Source organism: Scardinius erythrophthalmus (assembly GCF_964197995.2).
Source record: "Scardinius erythrophthalmus genome assembly, chromosome: 21".
In the NCBI taxonomy this organism is placed as follows: Eukaryota; Metazoa; Chordata; class Actinopteri; order Cypriniformes; family Leuciscidae; genus Scardinius; species Scardinius erythrophthalmus.
Genome location: NC_138241.1, coordinates 19,472,364 through 19,495,464, shown reverse-complemented (window position 1 = coordinate 19,495,464; position 23,101 = coordinate 19,472,364). Strand labels below are relative to the sequence as shown.

The 23,101-nt window shown below is 40.6% G+C and overlaps 1 protein-coding gene and 1 long non-coding RNA gene across 2 annotated transcripts; one reads left to right on the top strand and one right to left on the bottom strand.

The window, feature by feature from the left end:
* The first annotated feature begins 250 nt into the window (after positions 1 to 250).
* On the top strand, positions 251 to 5,915 carry LOC308681792. Its single transcript, XR_014029062.1, has 3 exons — positions 251 to 320; positions 4,960 to 5,249; positions 5,793 to 5,915. It is a non-coding gene; the product is annotated as an uncharacterized lncRNA (long non-coding RNA).
* On the bottom strand, positions 2,754 to 22,820 carry syt14a (synaptotagmin XIVa; the record flags this gene model as incomplete). Its single annotated transcript, XM_081350925.1, has 7 exons — positions 2,754 to 3,067; positions 5,095 to 5,151; positions 5,736 to 5,925; positions 7,032 to 7,481; positions 10,973 to 11,244; positions 20,743 to 20,967; positions 22,319 to 22,820. The coding sequence occupies 7 exons, from the start codon at positions 22,818 to 22,820 to the stop codon at positions 2,754 to 2,756; spliced, it is 2,010 nt and encodes a 669-aa protein (XP_081207051.1).
* Positions 22,821 to 23,101: the final 281 nt, after the last annotated feature.

Sequence of the window (23,101 nt, the reverse complement as noted above, 5' to 3'; positions counted from 1 at the left end):
TTTGCCAAGAAGAAACTGAGAACATCTCCCAGCGTGAGAGAGAAAGATCAGCCCAGCTGTGCGTTTTGTGGAAGATATTGTCCAGTTGTGACTCTCTGAAGACCGTTACAGTCTTGACTCTTTCACAAGATGTGTTTCATGACTCCATTATGTGCCCTAAACATGTGCTTAATTCAGGTCTTACAAAACATACCAGCTCAAAGTTGAGCTACTTGCCATTGCTGACCTTTTTCTTCTCTCTTTTTTTTAAGGGGAGTAAACAGGTTCATACATCATCACCTGAAATGACGACATCAACAGAGCTAAGAATACATATAACAGTATGCAACATCACACAAACTACACCCTCTTCACCCTCTACACATTCACTAACAGTTCCTTTAACCAAATAGTACCAAATATCAACTGAACTGTGAAAGTAGAACAAAGTCTACAACTCCATACTGCTCACAGAGCTTCATACATTTACCAAGAAAGTGAGTCCATTTTCTCAAATATATAGATACAAAAATAGATCAGCAAAATCTATGTGCTGTTTACAGTACGTAACAATCACTGAGTGAGTTTGACCATCGCTCAAGAAAGGAAAGAAACTAGTTCAAGACAGATTTCACAGGTTGACCGCACAGAGATCAGGACACTTGAAAAGACCGAGCAAAAGCGCTGAGAAGCATCCTCATCATCATGTACTTTAAACATCCTCACAGTTTCATACTGGTCCTCTACAGGACATTCAGCCAGAACACTGGCAGTCTGTATCTCTAGTGTTGCAGTACTGATTGCTGAGTCTCTCAGGTACTAAAATTCAACATTCAGGATCGTAAGATCACACAAATTCAATACAAAAGATAAGAGGGAACAGGCTGTTGTTAAAGTATGGCGTTAACTTAATGTAATACACTCTTCATTTCACTACATGTTAGCAACTACTCAAAAATGGTTTCGTAATGTCTCATGGCTCTAAAGTCAGAGTAAGAGCTGATGATGCATTTGCACATTGTTCTTCATTTTTTAAATCCCATTTGTCAAAACTCAAACATTGGCGTGTCTAGAACACTGATTTGGTACCAGCCAAAGTCAGCTAAGTCAACAAAGAGTGTACTGTATTACACAGGACTTAAAGCCTGTTCACACCAAGGACCATAACTATTACTATAATGTTTGAATTACCGTTCTCATTCAACGAGTCAACACAGTGTGGACGATAACAACACAGAGGGACGATATTGTTGGAATCCGATTTTTTCCCTAGCCGAAGAATAATAAAAACATTGACAGCCAATCAGAGTCCACCCAACTTTAACACGCTTGAGAATTTAAGCGGCAAGCGACATAACCACATGAACATGTTCATAAAGCACACAGCATCACTTCAGGTTAAGGGTCAATGCATACGAGAGACATGCAGCCTTCATCGCCATTTCATAACTCTGTCTGAATCTATGGGCTGAACATCGTTTACAATGAACAGAACATGTCATCTGTAACTATAATTATCATTATACTTATCTTTTTAGATATTCTTGGTGTGAACAGTTCTTTACAGTGGTGAAAGCATTTTGGTCAACATGACCAAATATGAATTTGCATTATATTATTTTATCGTAAAGGCTTTCTTCTATAATATATAGTTTCAATATTAAAAAGCGGTTCACTTAGCTCACCTATTTGCTGGTAAACTGAAATAAATTAATAAATGCTTCAATTTTACAAGGTTTTATAAAATAAATAGATATAAAACTAATAATGTGTGTTCCATATCATGACTGTACAAGTTAACAAATAATTTAATATATTTTATATCTAATATTTTTATTATTAAGGTATTATCATATTAAATATGTATTATATTAAATCGATTTTATAAGGTGTTTCTAGAAATGTATAGGCCTAGTTAATACATGAAAAGTTCTATAGGCTACTTATTGGCTGTTAATGTCATATTGAGAATGAAAAGAATATTTTTCTATTATCTATTCTATTTTGTGGCGTGTTTCTGATTGCAAGGTATTAAGTTTAGAATGAGTGGAATAAAATAGCTGACATATAAATGACAGCCGGATGACAGGCTGTATGCAGTGAAGTCTGGATTGGCACTCTGATAGTAGATTTCAAAGTGGAATGAACCACATCATGTATTAGAATGAGATCTAGACAATCTGATCACATGTCAAGGAAAGTCAGCCATTCATGTAGATAGTGCACATCTGTCAGAGTATCCATTAAAATTGGCATATACAGTAGTCAACCGGACAGTAATTTTATTCCTGCTTTAAAGTCAATGCAGTGTAATCTCAGAATGCCAGTTTATCATCTGAGAGAAGATATTTTAACTCGCCTCATCTTTGCAGATCTTTCATGCCTGGATCTCACACTCACACATATATTCATTTATTATTTCTCTCTTACTGTGCCTATAACCCCTTTAGAAACATTACAACTAAAGTAGAACAAAAATAGAAACATCAAGTCAGAAAATATCCAAATAAATATCCAAATAAACATAAAACTCTGTCTCATTAGTGTTTCCTCCATTAACGGTGTGGCATCTAACTCTGTTTTCATAATTTCCCTAACCCATTTCCTGCAATGCATTGGGAAGGAAAGCAGATTACATCCCCAGAACTGCTCGCGTTTCTCATAATGCACTGCAGTGGGGGCCAGCTCTGTCAGTTTGGGACCGTTCGAGGGCCTGACCTGCTCTTGGTCCCCCCACCCCATTACACATATCGTTGCCGTCACATACTGACATTCTAGGACTCCAATAGACTATGCCATCGACACACCTGTTGTCCCTTCGATTCCTTCATCTGAGTCCAGTGTGTTAGTTCCTCCTCCCCAGAGCTGTTCAGCCCCAGAGAGATCCAGCCAATCATCTCCTTCCGTTTCATGCTGCGCTTGTTGTAGACCGACAGGATGAGCGTGACATCAGAGAGCTGGAACAGAGCTACTTGGAACACAAAGGTCTCCTTGTAGGTGGGGTTGGGCTGGCCGCGGCAAATCGATGTCTTGCACTTGGACATCTCCTGACCCATTGAGTTCAGTAGAGTCAGCTTTACATAAGTGTCTGAAACAGGATGAAACAGGATGTCAGTCAGAGAAACTTTCATTCTATGATCAGTAGTCCTAAAACTTTTACTGTCAAATCAGTCCATCCAAACCAATCCAAAAGAGTACTTTGAGAAGAAATTTGAGAAGAAAAAAAATCTTAACCAGTATTTTGATTTCCAGTAAAAATATGTAAAAATAAAATAATTATAAAATAAATATTTATTTTAATTATAAAATAAATATGTCTTTTTTTTAAGATGGTTTAGACATTTTTACTGGAAAACAAGACAAAAATACACATTTTTGCATTCAAAATATAAAAAATAAAAGTACAATAAAACAATAATAAATAAATAAAAAAACACAATAATCACAGTTTTCAGCTGGGAAAAATTATTTACAAAAACATAATACTATTTCAATAATTGTAGGTTCGGAAGTTGAGACGTTAAATTTAGTAACAAGATATTGTTGTAGTGCGGCTCTTCTGCCAGCGTGGAGGTTTTCAATGCTACGGTTCCTGCCTGGCAATGCTTCAATCTCTCAATTTATCTGAAAAGCAATTGATTATTCCATTCATTAATACAGGATGAAATATATTGGTTGAAAACGAGCCATTCAGTTTCTCTTTTTCATTAACGCACGGCACGAATCAATGCTCACTGATTAATAATTGAGTCCCGCATCACTCCTCTGTCTTCTCATTTCGGAACCTTTTGAACTGCGACTCTACAGATGCACTCAGAGCAGACTCTGCTGCAGCACGGGGCCTTTCACGGGATTGAATTCAGTGCACAGTTGAACTCCTCTGAGCGTGCTTTCTGCTGCCCTGCCTGAATACACTAGAATACAACAGACGTTAGTATTCTCTGTGTCTTTGTGTCAGTGCGGGCTTCCTGTGGAGTCATCTTGCTGCGTTTTCAAAAAAATGTTTCACTCTCCTCTATTTTTCCAACTAATAGAAGAGCCGAGCTAAAGAAGCGCTGATTTCAGAGATGGGAATGTAGACTCATACCTGGCACTGAGGAAATCAGTGCAGCTCCTCAAGCTGAATGTGAAAGAGTTCAATAGCGGTTCAAGAGGGCTGATTAGCCTCTGAGATGCAGTTATTCAGGAGTCTAAACACTTCCTGCCACAGAAATCAACCTTCGGTAGTTGACAGAACATAAAATACTAGTCATCTGCACTGATAAAGTTATGGAAAACACTAGGATTACACATATCTGTTAGCATGTATCAATGCTGTAAATGAGACAAAGTTACTGTGGCGTACAGCAGTTTTTGCAAGTATGAAGATGTCCTTGTGAAGCACTCTCTTCCCAAAATTTAAAAGCTGATATTATATATTTTATATATATTATGTATATACGTGTATAAACATATTGTTACAGACTAATTTACAGTTTTTTATAAGACAGTTATTTATTTTAATGAAGCCTGATATAGAAATCACAAACAGATCTAGATCAAAATAAAAAAGTGTTTTAACATATTTAATTAACAGTAAAAGCCCTAAAATTCCCCACTGACTGCAAACATAGAAGAACCACTCACATGGCTACATGCCTACAAATACCTCTACATCTCTCTGGCATCTTGGACTAGAACTACCAGTCACATGACGGGAACGAGTCAAATGATTCAAGCAAATGATCTAGAAAATGTGGTTTAAAAAATCCAGACATTAAAAAAAAGACACAAGGTTAGGGGACGCATGCAAACATCACTACAGAGGACAGAGAAAATAATAAAATACTGTACCATCCAACATAACATGGTCTAAAAAAAAGAAAAAGCGTTTGAACCTTCTCCATGGATGAAGACTAAATGGATAACATGCTTCACATGTTTTCTAAATCTTCCTTCTGTATAGAATTTTACATTAATTTGCGCTCAAATTTTCCACAGATCAAACCTTCAGCATCCATGTAGAAGTATTCGCCAGTCTAACACCAAGGATCGATGATGAAACGAGGAAGCGTGACAAAAGAAAGATGGATGAACAACGTCCGATGCTGATAAAGGTAGCCACAGAAAACTCACCTCGGATTATGTACACCTGCCCACCTATCAAGTGCTTTAGACAACAGAACAAACCGTCTGACAACGGGAGAGGAGTGACAGCGAGAGCAGAGGGGGTCGGCAGTCATCAGGGAGAAAGAGAGAGAATATCAACAACAGCAGGAGGAAAAGAGCAGGTAAAAAGGTTTGAAGGTTCAATGACATTAGGTCAGATGTAAAGTGTTCATAAAGCACACACAGCATCACTTCAGGTTAAGGGTCAATGCATAAGAGAGACATGCAGCCTTCATCACCATTTCATAACGCTGTCTGAATCTATGGGCTGAATATCGTTTAATGACATGGAGTTATGAGTGCTTTTTGAAGGCATAAAGCTCTTATATTGCACTCTTTGACTGAAGTGTAATGGAAGCTTTGGGAAAGTTAGGAGGTCATTTAGGGCAGCGTTTATCAGAAGGGTGATATGACAGAAAATTACAGAGCGAGAAAGAAAGAGGGAACATACGGTTACGGGCACCTTTGGGGTCAAAGGTGAGAGGTGACACGTTTTGATCCTGCAATCCTTATATAATATGATACAGGAAATACAAAGACAAATTTGTTGGTGAAGTACTCTGGAACGGCTATCTAAAGCAATCATGTTGAGCAGCTCTTGGACTCACTGGGAGGTTTATTCGCCGCCAGGTTTTTAAAGTGGCTTCCTTTGATGACCTCCACAGAGAGTCGTCCTGTAGTGGCGTTGTACACAAGCCCCAGCAGGATCTCTGGAGCCGCCCCCTGACCGGCAGACGGGAACGACGAGGCCGTCTCACTACACGACACGTCTGACACGCTTGCCTGAGAGTCACTGCCCTGGGACACAAATCATTTTAGTTTAGGCCTAACATTTACAAAGTTTTTACAGAATATATATATATATATAGTACTGTGCAAAAGTCTTAGACATGTTAATATAATATGAAGAAACCTTCCTGCAAAGCTACCTGAAAAACTATGCGCAAGTGTACCTGGACAAAAGCCGTTTTAAACGCAAAGGGTCGTTACACTATATATTGATTTGAATTAGTTAATAGAAGTTAAATCATAAATAGATTCATTGGATATTAACATGCCTAAGACTTTTGCACAGCACTGTATATAAGAAGCCGTTTATGCTAATAAAGGCTGCATTTATTTGATCAAAAATACAGTAAAACATTAATGTGAAAAATAATTGTTTTCTATTTTAATATCTTTTAAAATAAAATTTGTTCCTGTGATGCAAAGCTAAAATTTCAGCATCATTGCTCCAGTCTTCAGTGCCTTCAGAAATCATTCTATGATTTGATGCTCAAGAAACATTTCTTAATATTATCAATGTATTCATAAAAAAAAAATAATAATAAATTACTGACAAAATTAAGATCTTGCAAATTTTGAATGGTAGTATATATGTGACCCTGGATCACAAAACCAGTCACATGTCACATGGGTATATTTGTGGCAATAGCCAACAATACATTGTATGGGTCAAAATGATAGATTTTTCTTTTATGCCAAAATTCATGAGGATATTAAGTAAAGATCATGTTCCATAAAGATATTTCCTACCGTAAATATATAAAACATTTATTTTTGTGAGTGAATGCAGCACAATCGCGACATAAATGGACAACTTTAAAGACGATTTTCTCAATGTTTGGATTTTTTTGCACCCTCAGATTCCAGATATTCAAATAGTTTTATCTCGGCCAAATATTGTCCTATCCTAACAAACCATACATCAATTGAAAGCTTATTTATTCAACTTTCAGATGATGTATAAATCTCAATTTCAGAAAACTGACCAATGTGACTGGTTTTGTGGTCCAGGGTCACATATATACATACATTTTTACACATTTTGATAAATATTTTTTTTAATTAAATTAGAATTTGCTTTTTTGAGACTTTTGTACATAACGCTTTATCACACTCACAGGTATGTTGCAGCAGGGGTCCAGTATGATGGGGACTGACATCTTGCCCTGCAGGTTGAGTTTGGTGAGGTAGAACACCTTCTCTCCGAGAGCCTTCTCCTTCTTCATCCTGCGGACGCTGTACAAGCGGAACCGGACGGCATAGTTCCCGATCATCTCCGACTCAATATGGCTGAAGTGAAATGTCTCTGTAAAGACGGGGCAGGGGCCACGCTGGATGATGGTTTTTGCCCTCTGTTTTTTGGTGGGCAGCAGCACTAGATGCACCTGCCAGGAGATGTTACCCGTGCGCTTGAGAGAAGGAATGTCCGTCAGTGCTGTTATCGTGACGGACAGACGCTGGTCAGACGAATCATGGTCGAAGATGACGTCGAGAGTTCCGTATTGAGCGAGAGGCTCAGGGTCATAACCTTTTGGAAGCTGAGCCGCTGATCCACGTGCTGACAGATCCTAAAGAGATGAATGATAGAAAAACCGAGATATTTAGAGGGAGGAACAATTACCATCTGAGGCTTGATGTGGTGAACGGCAGATTGATCTATTTGGTAAATGTGCACAGAGTGTTTACATTCATATGAGCTTATACAGTTATGGTCAGAATTATTGGCACCCCTGGTAAGATTGCTGTAAAAATATTGTTTATCCTTTTGATCTTTCATTCAAAAATTAGCAAAAATCTAACCTTTCATTAAAGTGAAAGAATTGAAAGTGGGGGGAAAATCACTTTATGAAATAAATGTTTTCTCCAAAACACGTTGGCCACAATTATTGGCACCCTAGAATTTTTTATGAGTAAAAAATCTCTGAAGTATATTCCCATTATATTTCAATTTTTTAGCACACCAGGGTGACTAGGAACATGAAATTGTCAAGCTATGACTTGTTTCACAGGAGTATGAATTTGAGGAAACACAAATGCCAAATTCCCTTAATCATCCATCACAAGGAGTAAAACCAAAGAATATAGTTCTAATTTGCAGCAAATATTAAGCTTCACAAAATATAAAGAGATTGTAAGAAAATAGCTAAAGCGTTGAACATATCCATTTCCACCATTTCCACAAATGGCAATAATAAAGAAGTTTCAATCAACTAAAGATGTTATAAATCTGCCTGGAAGAGAGTGTGTGAAAGGTTGAGTGGCCAAAGACTCTCCAAGGATGAAAGATGGAGAATTGCAGAGATTAGTTGAGCCTTGGGGTCAGAAAGCCAAAAAAAATAAAATAAAATAAATAAATCACCAAATGTTGTTTGGGACGGTTTCAAGAAAAATTCCTTCTCATTCATCCAAAAACAAACTCCAGCATATTTCAGTTGTCAGACACGACTGGAACTTCAAAAGGGACCAAATTCTATGTTCATATGAAAAAACAAAACAAAAAAACCCCCACAAAAAACCCGATGGGTTTGGTGCAAACAGGGATAAAAAGTCAAGGCTAAATATACTGCTGGATCTTTAATGTTGTGGGCCTATTTTTAGCTGGAGGTCCTGGACATCTTGTTCAGATACATGGCATCATGGATTCCACCAAATACCAACAGATAAAAACAAACAAACAAACAAACAAACAAACGTAAATATGAACAAAAAAAAAGTGTCACTGAGCACAAAGTGAAGCTTCTGCCATGACCATCCCAGTCCCCTGACCTAAACCCTATAGAAAATGAGTGGGCTGAACTGAAGAGAAGAAGCATCAACATGGATCTGTGAATCTGAAGGATCTGTAGAGATTCTGTATGGAGAAATTGTCTATGATCTCTTGTCAGGTGTTCTGCAAACTCATCCGGCATGATAGGAGAAAACTCAAAGCTGTTATCTTGGCAAAAGGAGGTTGCAAAAAGTATTTAATAAAAGGGTGCCAATAATTATGGCCAACGTGTTTTGGAGAAAAGCATTTATTTCATAATGTGATTTCCCCCCACTTCCAATTCTTTTACTTCAATGAAAGGTTGGATTTTAGAAATTTTATTAAAAGAAAAAGTCAAAAGGATAAACAATGCAGATTTTTACAGCCATCTTTGATAATATTTACCAGGGATGCCAATAATTCTGACCACAACTGTATATGACAGCTTTAAATCCATAAAACAGACAGTTATGACATATTTGCTGATTGAATATATTTTCAATGATTTATGGCTGAGACAAGATTTTTATTGCTATAATTCATATAACAAAAGTTAAGACTAAAAATGTGGCTCAGTACTGTACAATGAGTGCTGCTGCATCACACTGCTGTAAATATATAAATGATTACGTAGGTGTCTACAGCACATACATAATGAATTATGAAGGCGTTTGTGCATGCATCTGTTTGAATGCATGTGATGTTAAGGTAATGAAATCATGAAAGTACTTCAGCAAATCACACATGACAGCAATGCCCTAAAAACAACTTTAAAAAAGACCAATCAAAATGAGCTTTCTGCTGGAAAACAGTTTTTGAATGAATAAGCAAGGAAGCAACATGTCTTTTTAAACAATGGGGGCTATTTATATTTTTGAAATTGCCAGATTACACTGGTCTACAATTTTCTCGTCTGCTTCAGAGATAAAATGTGCTTTTTATTATGCATTTTGACGTGCTGTATTTAAATATGACAATTAACTGATTGGCTACTGTTTTCAAGATATTTAAGCTATTATATTTTACGTTTATGTATATTGTTTAGATAGTACCTGCCATCTGTCCTGTTTATGTAAGACTTTAAACATCAGTAAAACGGTTATATAAATCAAATTTATTATGAAACAAAAGGCAAAAAACTGAACATAGTTAAGTCCTATTCAGGCGCTTCTTGGCTTGTTCTCTTGTATTTATTAAATGGAGTGTCTCTTGTCACTGTCCAGCAATAGTCTGCAAACAATGATGGGCTTAATTTGAAGTTATCTGCACTGTTCAAAAAGAATGAGGCTTCTCTGCTCACTTTGGCTAAACAGAAATGTGACCCTTTGCAAAATCAAACACTGACAAATAAAAGAGCATGACACTGTATAACAGTGGTGCAAAACTCAGTTCCTGTAGGGCCACAGACCTGCAGAGTTTAGCTTCAACCCTAAGTAAACACACCTGATCCAGCTCATCGAGTCTTAATACTCCACTTCCGTGGCATATTTGTGGCTGCCAAGTTTCAACTATAGAAGCAGGCAACATCCGGTTGGTGAAGCTTGCTCGCTCTCATTGGCTGTTGCACGCATCACGTCAGAGGCAGCCCGATGAAGAGTCAAATATCAAAAACATGTTTGATATTTACGATTTGGGATCGTGCGGGCTCCGACGCGATCGGGAGCAGGAAAATAATCGTAATGACACCACACAACTGAGGACTTTTTGGACAAAAACTCCGTTGCAAGAAGCCTCGAATTGGGCCACGTGCCCCAGATCGTTGGGGTTTGCAAATCAGGCCCAAAATCTGGCTTAAAATCTTCAAGTGTGTGACCAGCCTTAAGTCGTTGTACGGGAAACGCACCCCTGTATGATTTCTAGAGCTGATATAGGGCAATTTGTTCAGCAGATGTAAGCTTCGTTAAGATTGCATCATCCATGCCTTCTAAGAATAACATGATACAATAATAACATGAATGATGCAATACCAGCTTCAGATTGCATCATTTCATTTGCCTAAAAAGCAAGTACTGTCCAAACCCATTCAAAGAGGTATTTTAATCATTTCGGGTTTAAATTGAGATCCCTTTTCTTTATAACTCACATATCCTCCGCCATTCAAATCAAGGGTTGTATATAATGACCTAATAGCATATCTCGAAAACTAGAGCCAATCAACAATTTTAAGCATCATTTTTGTTCTCAGTGACTTAGAATTAGTTTAATTAGTTGATCAGAAAGTTTAACTACATTTATTTCATAATCATTTTGGCTGTAGACCAGTGTTATTGTAGGTAAGTATTTTGGTAAGTACTTCTTTGCTCAAACACTCACCTCTGGGCTGAGTACAGCTGTGCTGTCGCTGGGTACATCTTCTTCATAGCCCTTGTTAAGGAAACTCTCTGTGTCCTGTGCTTCACTGACCTCGCTTGGACATTTCCCATAGCTGTGTCTAGGGCTCTCGCTCCCATGGGAAAGGTCACATTTGGCATCGCCCAGGTCAGAGGGTGTGCACGACATACGTGGTGACCCATCCTCATCCTGATAGGGCGGAGGCTGCAGCTCGTCCAATGGCGGAGTCCGCCTCATCCGCTGGATACAGTTTACTGATGTAGGGCAAAGTGAAAGAGATGCATTTAGGTGTTATTTAGCTCAATGTTCAATATCAAAAAGTTAAAGTGCAGGACATGAAATGGCAAATATCATCTTAAGTGGCTTAGAAAGTGCATCAGTTGGAGTGACAATATGACATTATATTAAGTTTAGATTTATGCTTAACGGCAGAATGATCTCAGAAACTCTAATTCATGTGTCACTCCTACATGAGAATGAAACTGAAGCCTTTGTGTCTTTAGCAGCACACATCACGACCTAGGCTTGTAATTTATGATACAGCATACTATATGGTATTCAAAGGTCTCTGGTAAAGTCTAAGAAAAGAGTGGTTCTTTGAAACCACTTAGCTCAACTCAAGAAAAGGTCAAAACTTGGTTTTACACACAGTGTAGACATATTCATTAAACCTGCATCTTCAGAAATGATTCAGTTGTCCTTCGAGATATATAAATCACTGAATGTGATCAATTAAACAAATCGGCATTTCTCATTTTAAATGTAGAAAATCAAGGAAATTTGAGGATATACTGATGCTGCTAGTGGCTTTATGAGAATCTGAAATTGAAATAAATGGCAAAACGTGCTGTGATTTACCTGCATGTACTCTACAATATAAACTGCTCTGTAAAGAGAATGAACCAAGTGGCTGTTGCCATAGTAACATGCTACTGGCTAGGACAGGAAGATTTAGCTATCTCATAAATATAGTGCATTCTCTCTCTCTCTCTCTCTCTCTCTCTCTCTCTCTCTCTCTCTCTCTCTCTCTCTCTCTCTCTCTCTCTCTCTAAGTCTCTCTCTCTCTCTTTTGTGTAAAAAAAAATGTCTCTCTCTCTCTCTAAGTCTAAGTCTCTCTCTCTCTCTCTCTCTCTCTTTTGTGTAAAAAAAATCTCTCTCTCTCTCTCTCTCTCTCTCTCGGAGTGTGGCTGGTATAAGTGGTTCTGACTATTGGGAAGAGACACCTCAGACATTGCTGATGCTGTGAATTTTCAAGTTAGTTAAACACTTTTTTGAAACTCTCCCTCAATTCATACATTTTAGTTTGCAGTGATATTTTGTATAATTTCTCATTTAATGTAATAAATGTTTCAATGACAGTTTTGTACAATTGCTAGGACACATTTCTCAATACTTCTCAATCTCCTTACCAACTTTCAACATGGCACAGCAGTTAATTTCACATTCAAAATGCACTACCAACACACTTGTGTCTCAAATCAACTCATTCTTCCCAAACACAAGGGTTGCCAATCAACAAACACACTTTGTCACTCATCATTATTTTTACTTATACTACAGGGCCGTTGAATGCTTGAATCTGATTGGTTGACGAACGTTCTAAGGTGTGCATTATTTTCAGGGAAACGCACAGCTAAAGTAGTTCCAGGCAGGTCTTGACCGCATTACAGTTGCTTATTTTTAAATCATAACATTTCATTTCAATTTCAGAATCCTAAAATGGAAAAGCACCAAAGTATGGAACAGAAGATGAAAACTTAGAATCTAAGTTCACTTTTAATGAGGATGGAGGAAAGAAACATCACTGTTTACAATGATGGAAGAGCACGTCTGTTTGTCTTCTATGTCTCAATGTTGAATGACGGCTTTGACAACAGGATTTTTAACCTCAGGCTATGAACAAGAGCAAGAGAAAATGTCTGTCTATGTGCATGAGAGAGTGTGCCCTCTATCTCCATGATGTTTTGATCAACTATCATGTCAGACATCTCTCATGATTCAGTTTGATCTGAATGTCAGTAAAGATGCCATAACTATAATATTCAGTATTGAGGACATCACTGAGTGATTAGCAACATGACATTAACAGCTTGGTTAACTTGATTTTCTGGCGGTCATGGACCGAACAAGCACCTTCCTCAGAATGGCAATGCTAATGCTTTAGAAAAGTATTATAACCCTCTTTGGTTCCAACCGCAAACACTCGGCTCATTTGTTATGTATGAGTGTAAGAATATGAGTATGTGTGCACAAGAGTATGGGTTTTTTAATGTACTTGTGAGTATTCAAGCAACATGAGTGTGTGAGTGTATATGTAAATGTGTGTGTGCGTGTTAGCGCCTCATGTATTATACAGATGGCCTGAGGCTACAGCCTCTCCTGCCTCCAGGAAAACAGCTCAAGAGAAAAGCATGCAGCTCTATCTGTCTCTCTGTGCAGTAGTTCACAGAAGCAGAGGGTGAAATCAGAGAGAGATATCCACCAGCTTCTTGCTTTTTTCTTTCTGAAAGCGATTCCCTTTGACACATTTTCATTCTTTCTCCTCATCATCATCCATTATCTTCCTGCTCTGAGCATCTGCAATGATTCCAGCAGGGATTTTGGCACAGAATGGAATGAGGACAAATGAATAGACAATTGAAGTACAAAAAAATAACCCTAATTATTTCTATCACTAATGATCATTGATCATCCGTTGATTTAATACCAGACAATTACACTTGAAGATAACATCTGATCTTCTCCTGTTACGTGAGGAGCAAAACAGAGCCAAAAACTCTCTTATTCTGTTCCCTCATCTTTCATCTTAAGCAAGGACGGAAAAAAAAGTGTTCTGGCTTATTATGCCCATATGTTTTCTTCTAGAAATGTCCTAATTCACTCGATATCTAATATATTCATGATCTTAAACCCTTTGCTCTCTGTAAGAATCACTCCTGCCAGAGAAAAAACAACCCACGGTCCTTTTTATTGAAAACAGGTTTCATTCAGATTTTTCTACTGTGTCTGTACTGAGTGTTCTTCAAAAAAAGGACACTCAGATGTCAAACATCCCTAAGCAGAGGATTTGTAGTTCAGCAGCGCCATCTGGTGGTTTAATTTGGGTTTCAATCTATTTGCTTTGCCCACTTAGAATTAAAGTTTAGGGTCCATAAGATTTTTAGAGGTCCAAGCACCAAAGCTGCTGGAACCCTACTGTGTTTGTACTACTTTTTTGAATTACTCCTAGGCAGTTTGTCAGACCTTCACCAAACTTTGTACATGTCAGCTAGACAATGCTGGCAAAAAGTTATCAAAATAATTTTGATCTTTTGAACTGTTAAAAATATTTCTGTCTGATATGACCCAGTATGTCTATTATGCCTGGATCTTGTGTGCACAGTACAAACTTCTCAAAACTTTGCTTCGCTCATGAAAAGATAAATTCTTGAGATTGAGTTTTGAGCTGCAAATCTTCACAATCATTTGACATTGTCCTATCCATGCATCTACAGTAAATTTACATGTTGAATATGAGTCCACACATACACCACATATATATTTTGATCAAACCCTAATTTTCAGTGGAGATTCAAGAGGGACTTTGCTACAAAAATCACATCATAAGATACGTTTCAATTGGATTGCTCTTCGTTTAAATGGAACAATGATTTTTGGACCCCGAAGATTGTCGCTTGCGGCTATATTATTTATTTTTTAAAAGATAATAATACTTTTATTCAGCAAGTATGCAATAAACTGATCAGAAGTGACAGCAAATGTTGTTCTTGTGAATTTACTATTCATCAAACAATCCTGAATTTTTTTTTATCATAGTTTCCAGAAGTATATTAAGCATCACTACTGTTAAAGCAACTGTAACATTGATAATAATAAGAGCACCACATCAGTGTAACGTGTTGGTGTTGGAGAAAAACGAGCACAATAAAGGAATGGAAAATCAAGATAATCTTTAATAATAAACAAAACAAACACACATTGACAACAACGGACAAATGAATAGGGAAAATTGGGGATTAAATACAAGGAACTATCTCTATGGACACCGGAAAGACGTGTCCTCACGCTTTAAACAGTCCAACTGAGGGGGGTGCGTGCTCTAGGGGTGGACGAGTGGCTGGCGAAGGGCAGGAAATAAAGTGCAATGGTGGCGGGAGAAACCAGGGTGGCGATGATGGTGGGAGGAGCCAGGAGCAAGAGTAGCCAGGCGGTGATCCAGAGAGCAGCCAGTATGAAAGCTCACAGCGGAGTCGATGGAGAAAGGAGCCATGGTGGAGACTTGGCTGACAGAGATAAAGCACATGCATCACCGAAGCGAAGCCACAGCAACGAGCATCCGAGGTGGAGCAAGAGTGCCTGAGGATTGAGGTGGAGCTGGTGGGACTGAGCTGAAGGCGCCAGACGTAGCGAACGGGTGGAGAGATGGAGCACACCAGGTGGCTTGTAAGTGCATGGCGCAGGCAGGGCTATGTTTGACCAAGGCGGAGCCGAGGAATGAGGGAGCCCAGTGGTGCCGCAAGGACGATGGTATCTGGTGGAGTCGAGGGAGGGAGGAGGCCAAGGCAGAACCGACAAGTCGACGGACCGAGGTGCAGTGACAGGATCAGTGGCTGAAGGTGGAGACGGGGGATCCACTTGCCTAGGGGACGCTGGTGAACTGAGGACTCAAGGCGAATTCACACAGTGAATTGGTGTCAGAGGAGTCGAGGGGCTGAAGTGAACCAGCCGAGGCGGGGCTGACGGACTGGCTGATTTTGAAAGAGGAAGTTGAGCGGGAACTCCGGAGACTTCCTGCTAGACGGGACCAGCGGGGATGGGAGACACAGAAATTTATCCTCTTCCAAATCAAAGCTACCACAAGCAACCCCAGAGGGACAAACGATGTAGCCAGCTCACGCACCTGGTCAGACGTTTCGTGAGGCTCGGGCTCCAGGGCGATAGCTGGCTCGGTCCTCCTTTCAGTATCTGGCTTGTACATCGCAGCTCGCTCGAGCTCTATGTCTACAGTAGGTTCTGGCATACGCTCTGTACGGGGACCCGCAGTTTACCAGCACTCACTCCACAAACTCTGGGAAAGTTTGTCGAGGACCAACACCGGGCAGGCGGGCCTATCTGCACTCGTTTAAGCTGGTATACATGAAGGCGCACAAGGAGAGATCAGGAAAATTAGTTTGGCTCGCCCGATGGAGAAATTCACGGATGTGGTCCTTGAGGCACTGCTCTTCCTGCTCAAGGCATAGCAGCTGGACAAAGGAAGTCCCTCTTTTTTTGTACCCTTTTAAAGAGGGTCAGTTCTGTCAGGACCACTATCGTCAAATAAGATTGACAATTAGGATACAGTTAGGACTGGCGGTATGGTTCTGTTCTGGGCAAGAACTCCCTGCGCATCCATGCAGCCTAGCATGGATAAGAGCAGGGAGAGCAGCAATAACCCCCCTTGGGGTAAACAGAACAGAACCAACATAAATGTATTGCAGATATCATTAACTCAAGATTTTAAAGTACATCATAAATCGAGAATTTATTCTGATTCAAGGGGAATCAGAATGCCAAACTGACTGGACGAAAGGAGGAGCTGAGGATGGAGGAGGGTAATTCGCTCCTGAGAAACGCGATGACTGCTGATAATACTGAAGGAGCTTATATATGTATACAGTGATAGGCGTCGTATTCCTATTGGTAGACGTGGATCAGCTGAGAGTCAGCTGATGCGAGCTTGACTAACGTGACCTGCCAGAACTGATGCTACGCTTAATTTATTCTGTAACGCGTTGGTGTTGGACAGCAACGTGCACCACAGGAATGGAAAACCAAGGTAATCTTTAATATTAAACAAAACAAACACACATACATCAACAATAACGGACAAATGAACTAGGGAAACTCAGGGCTTAAATACAGGGAACAAGCAAAGGAAACTAGAACAGAATCTAATGATGAGTGAATAACCATAGCAACAAGCTAGAACGTGAATGAGTAACCAAGGGAACAGGAACAGAGCAAATAGAGAGAAAAATAAAATAAAACAGTGAGTAGGTAGTAGCTATAGTAGGTTACAATCAGTATATTAGAATGATTTCTGAAGGATCATGTGACACTGTAAACTGGAGTAATGGCAGCAGAAAATTCAGCTTTGCCATCCCAAGAATAAATGATATTGTAATATATATTAAAAAAGAAAACATGTATTTAAAATTGTATTAATATTTAACAATATACCTGTTTTACTGTATTTTTGATAAAACTAGATGTACCGCATCGCGGTACAAAATATGACCGCCGCTCAGGCCTGCACTGGCTTTCCACAAAAATAAATGATGTGGAGTAATTTGGCTGTATTGCGTGTTTATGTATATACCTAAAAAAAGTAATAGTATGTGCATGTCTGTCTGTGTGTGTGTGTGTGTGTGTGTGTGTGTGTGTGTGTGTGTATGTGTGTGTCTGTGTGTGTGTGTGTGTGTGTGTCTGTGCGTGTATGTATGTGTGCGTACATGTGTGCGCGTGTGTGTTTGTGTGTGTGTGTCTGTGCATGTGGATTTGTATGTGTGTGTATGGGTGTGTGTCTGTGCGTGTGGATGTCAGTGTGTGTGCATGCTTGCGTTTGTTTGTATTCCTGCATGTGTGTGTGTGACAGTATCATCCTAAACCAGCAGTGGCCCCCGGGGACCAAACAAAATTTTTCCGTAGAAGTCTAGTGGGGCTACATGCTCACCAAATTTCATGTTCCCCGGTGTTTCGGTGTCCCTCGTATCGTTGACGAAAAATTTACGGGGGCCCCAGCGCAGGGGGGGGGAAGTGGCCCCCGGGGACCAAACGAAATTTTTCCATAAAAGTCTAGTAGACCAACATACCATAAAAATTTCTTCATCCTCGGTGCCACGGTTCAGGTAGTTATTTAGGAAAAACTGAATTTTTTGGGGTTTGGGGGGGCGCGGGGGGGGGAGTGGCCCCCGGGGACCAAACGAAATTTTTCCGTAGAAGTGTAGTGGGGCTACATGCCCACCAAATTTCATATTCCCCGGTGCTTCGGTGTCCCTGGTATCGTTGACGAAAAATTTACGGGGGCCCCAGCGCGGGGGGGGGAAGTGGCCCCCGGGGACCAAACAAAAATTTTCCGTAAAAGTCTAGTAGAGCAACACACCATAAAAATTTCTTCATCCTCGGTGCCACGGTTCAGGTAGTTATTTAGGAAAAACTGCATTTTTTTGGTTTTGGGGGGGCCCAGCGCGGGGGGGGAGTGGCCCCCGGGGACCAAACGAAATTTTTCCGTAGAAGTCTAGTGGGGCTACATGCCCACCAAATTTCATGTTCCCCGGTGCTTCGGTGTCCCTGGTATCGTTGACGAAAAATTTACGGGGGCCCCAGCGCGGGGGGGGGGAGTGGCCCCCGGGGACCAAACGAAATTTTTCCGTAAAAGTCTAGTAGACGAACATACCATAAAAATTTCTTCATCCTCGGTGCCACGGTTCAGGTAGTTATTTAGGAAAAACTGCATTTTTTTGGGTTAAGGGGGGCCCAGCGTGGGGGGGGGGGGGAGTGGCCCCCGGGGACCAAACGAAATTTTTCCGTAGAAGTCTAGTGGGGCTACATGCCCACCAAATTTCATGTTCCCCGGTGTTTCGGTGTCCCTGGTATCGTTGACGAAAAATTTACGGGGGCCCCAGCGCGGGGGGGGAAGTGGCCTCCGGGGACCAAACGAAATTTTTCCGTAAAAGTCTAGTAGACCAACATACCATAAAAATTTCTTCATCCTCGGTGCCACGGTTCAGGTAGTTATTTAGGAAAAACTGCATTTTTTTGGTTTTGGGGGGGGGGGCAGCGCGGGGGGGGAGTGGCCCCCGGGGACCAAACGAAATTTTTCCTTAGAAGTCTAGTGGGGCTACATGCCCACCAAATTTCATGTTCCCCGGTGCTTCGGTGTCCCTGGTATCGTTGACGAAAAATTTACGGGGGCCCCAGCGCGGGGGGGGGGAGTGGCCCCCGGGGACCAAACGAAATTTTTCTGTAAAAGTCTAGTAGACCAACATACCATAAAAATTTCTTCATCCTCGGTGCCACGGTTCAGGTAGTTATTTAGGAAAAACTGCATTTTTTTTGGGTTAAGGGGGGCCCAGCGCGGGGGGGGGGGAGTGGCCCCCGGGGACCAAACGAAATAAATCCGTAGAAGTCTAGTGGGGCTACATGCCCACCAAATTTCATGTTCCCCGGTGTTTCGGTGTCCCTGGTATCGTTGACGAAAAATTTACGGGGGCCCCAGCGCGGGGGGGGAAGTGGCCTCCGGGGACCAAACGAAATTTTTCCGTAAAAGTCTAGTAGACCAACATACCATAAAAATTTCTTCATCCTCGGTGCCACGGTTCAGGTAGTTATTTAGGAAAAACTGAATTTTTGGGGGTTTGGGGGGGCCCAGCGCTGGGGGGGAGTGGCCCCCGGGGACCAAACGAAATTTTTCCGTAGAAGTCTAGTGGGGCTACATGCCCACCAAATTTCATGTTCCCCGGTGCTTCGGTGTCCCTGGTATCGTTGACGAAAAATTTACGGGGGCCCCAGCGCGGGGGGGGAAGTGGCCCCCGGGGACCAAACGAAATTTTTCCGTAGAAGTCTAATGGGGCTACATGCCCACCAAATTTCATGTTCCCCGGTGCTTCGGTGTCCCTGGTATCGTTGACGAAAAATTTACGGGGGCCCCAGCGCTGGGGGGGAGTGGCCCCCGGGGACCAAACGAAATTTTTCCGTAGAAGTCTAATGGGGCTACATGCCCACCAAATTTCATGTTCCCCGGTGCTTCGGTGTCCCTGGTATCGTTGACGAAAAATTTACGGGGGCCCCAGCGCGGGGGGGGAAGTGGCCCCCGGGGACCAAACGAAATTTTTCCGTAAAAGTCTAGTAGACCAACATACCATAAAAATTTCTTCATCCTCGGTGCCATGGTTCAGGTAGTTATTTAGGAAAAACTGCATTTTTTGGGGTTTGGGGGGGGGCCCAGCGCGGGGGGGGAGTGGCCCCCGGGGCCCAAACGAAATTTTTCCTTAGAAGTCAAATGGGGCTACATGCCCATCAAATTTCATGTTCCCCGGTGTTTCGGTGTCCCTGGTATCGTTGACGAAAAATTTAAGGGGGCCCTAGCGCGGGGGGGGAAGTGGCCCCCGGGGACCAAACGAATTTTTTCCGTAAAAGTCTAGTAGACCAACATACAATAAAAATTTCTTCATCCTCGGTGCCACGGTTCAGGTAGTTATTTAGGAAAAACTGCATTTTTTGGGGTTTGGGGGGGCCCAGCGCGGGGGGGGGGAGTGGCCCCCGGGGACCAAACGAAATTTTTCCGTAGAAGTCTAGTGGGGCTACATGCCCACCAAATTTCATGTTCCCCGGTGCTTCGGTGTCCCTGGTATCGTTGACGAAAAATTCAGTAAGGTGACGAAAAAAAAAAAAAAAAAAAAAAACTTTGACAATCCCTATATGACCGCTTTCGCTAGCTACGCTAGCGGCGGTCATAATAAATGCAGCTTTGATGAGCATAAGAGACTTCTTTCAAAGACATAAAAAAAACGATTCAGCAACAACATTAATGTACAGCCTTAATGTATTTTATTTTTGATTTGATTTTATCCACAGTGGTCTATCATACCTGTAGAAAGCTATTCGCTAGCAATCCTCCTATCAGTATTAATAGCAGAGGTTCAGCTAGCACAGACACAACAAATCCCATATAGCTTTGAGAAAGCCATTTATTGTGTGAAATGTAAATTTACCGTCATCTGCTGAGGCCTCGCTGCTGTAGCCATCATATTCAGCCGCTAGGGGGCAGTATTTCTTCCGTGTGTCCCAGCCATAGCCCTTCTGGTGGTGTGAGTTAGTCCCCGCTGAACCCCCCCGGAGACCCTGTGATCGAGACACGGCCTCCTGGTACTGCCCAATCACCTCATCATCACTGTCTGACGACGAGCAGTGGTAGTCTGCATTCACGTAACTCTTATCTGAGAGAAGAAAAGAGAGGAAGAAAAGTGAAAATGTATTTGTATCTGTATTTTAAGTACGAGAAGAAAGCAAACATAATTGAGAAAGTTTCATGACTGTGAAATGTTCTCCAACTTCTCTCAACAGCCTATTTATTAGAGATGCACCAATTGCAATTTTCATTCCGATTTCCATTTTTTTGTAAATGTGATAGATTTTTGCCGATTCTGATTTTCTTTCAAAGGACTATAATTGACGGCATATACAAACAAAAATCTACTTTTCTTCAATGCAAAATCTTATTTTCATAAAAAAAACAAGTAAAAGGGCTAATAAAATAAGAACCAATAAATTTCAAACAACAGCACAAATAAATGCAATAGAATAAAGAGAGTTATGAAATAAACACGGCTGTAAGTTTTTCAGGTGGATATACAGTATTTTCAGGTAAGAAATACTACAGAAATTAAAGTAATCAAATGTAAAATAACACTGGATATTCTTCATTGTGTTATTCATAGGGCCGATCGATTGGTCGATTGGTGCATCTCTATTATTTATACATTTTAGCACGGGCATATCACCAAATAAAAGGGGAAAATTGCATATACTATATACTACCCTGTATACACACACACACACACACACACACACACACACACACACACACACACACACACACACACGCACGCACACACCATATATATATATATACAGTGGATATATATCCACTGTGTATATGTATGTATGTATATATCAAATTCTTAATAGAAAATACAAATCTAATCAACAGAAAACTTATGTGTCATAAATTATGTTTATTTCCAGGCCTATTTTTCATTTCAGTAACTGCAAACACCACAAAGCAGATAAACATCTTCCTTTGTCCTTTGTCACAAACACTAGAGGGCGATATGGTTTAACAAATAAAAACACATTCTCACATAACATGGGACTCAAAGAAGGTACATGCAGGTAATACAGTAATATGTATATCCTCTTTTAGCCAAAATTCTCATTTAACATCTGTGAAAGTTCAGTTAGAGAGGCCAAGCATTAATCATTTATACCAAGGAAGAAAAACAAATCCCCTGTACTTTTACACAGAAAGAGACATAAAAGAGTGACAGGAAGAAGAGCATAAAACGCAGTGAGTTCAAGTCTTCCCATAGAGATAAAATGGAGGGAAAGCAAAACAGCATTTTGACCGCAGCAGAAATCATTCCCAGCAGATGACAGACATGATAGATCAGTTCAGTTTGAAAGAGTCCAGGCAGATTTAAAAGAAAGAAAAGATTGTGACTTTTTGGACAAAGTCATTTAATGAGGTTCAGAGAGTGGAAGGAAAAGTTAGCAGCTTCATTCTCTCACCTCCAGCACATCTCTCCCTATTGCTAGATTTCTTCTTCTCACCGCCATCCACTGGGCTTCTAGGTGTTTTTAATTTAGTGGACCCGGTTCTTTCTTTAACACAGGATCCATTTGTGTGAGGAGTCTGCGAGAGGTCACTTTCTGTAGAGGTCTCAGTTGACAGCACTGAACTATTGTCGTCGCCTGCAGTCTGAGGCTGAGGGTCCTTCTCTTGGCCAGATGCAGCCTGGGTCTGGATTTCAGTCCTACACAGAAAAGGATCTCTCTCCTGGGCCTGCCGTGCTGCAGCCTCTTTCTCTTCCGCCTCTTTCTTACGAATCCTCTTCAGCTCTTCGGCCTGGACTTTGTGAATGATGGTGTTCACATGCTCGGCGAGTTCTCCGCTCACTGTGTACGTGACGTCGCTCAGCGCATAAGCCAAGTCATCGACCTTCTCCGTCACCGATTCCAACATGGCAGACATGGAGGGGAGACTTAGCTGGAAGCTCTTAAAAAATGCCATGTTGTAGTTTTGATTTAATTGCTCAGTTTATGATTTCTCTGAAATGTCCAATTTTCCAGGCCAGTCTTAAATTTATCATCGATGGAACAGTCATTTCAAAATCCTCCATAAACAAAATATATTTACATCATAGACCACTTTAAATCTACAGTTAAAAACTATTTCAAATGGCGAAAAATATTGTAATCAAAAATGATCTGAACACCTGAAAAAAGAAAGAAAAATGAAAAACAAATCATCATTACATAACACATAATTTCCATATTTATAAAATCATGATT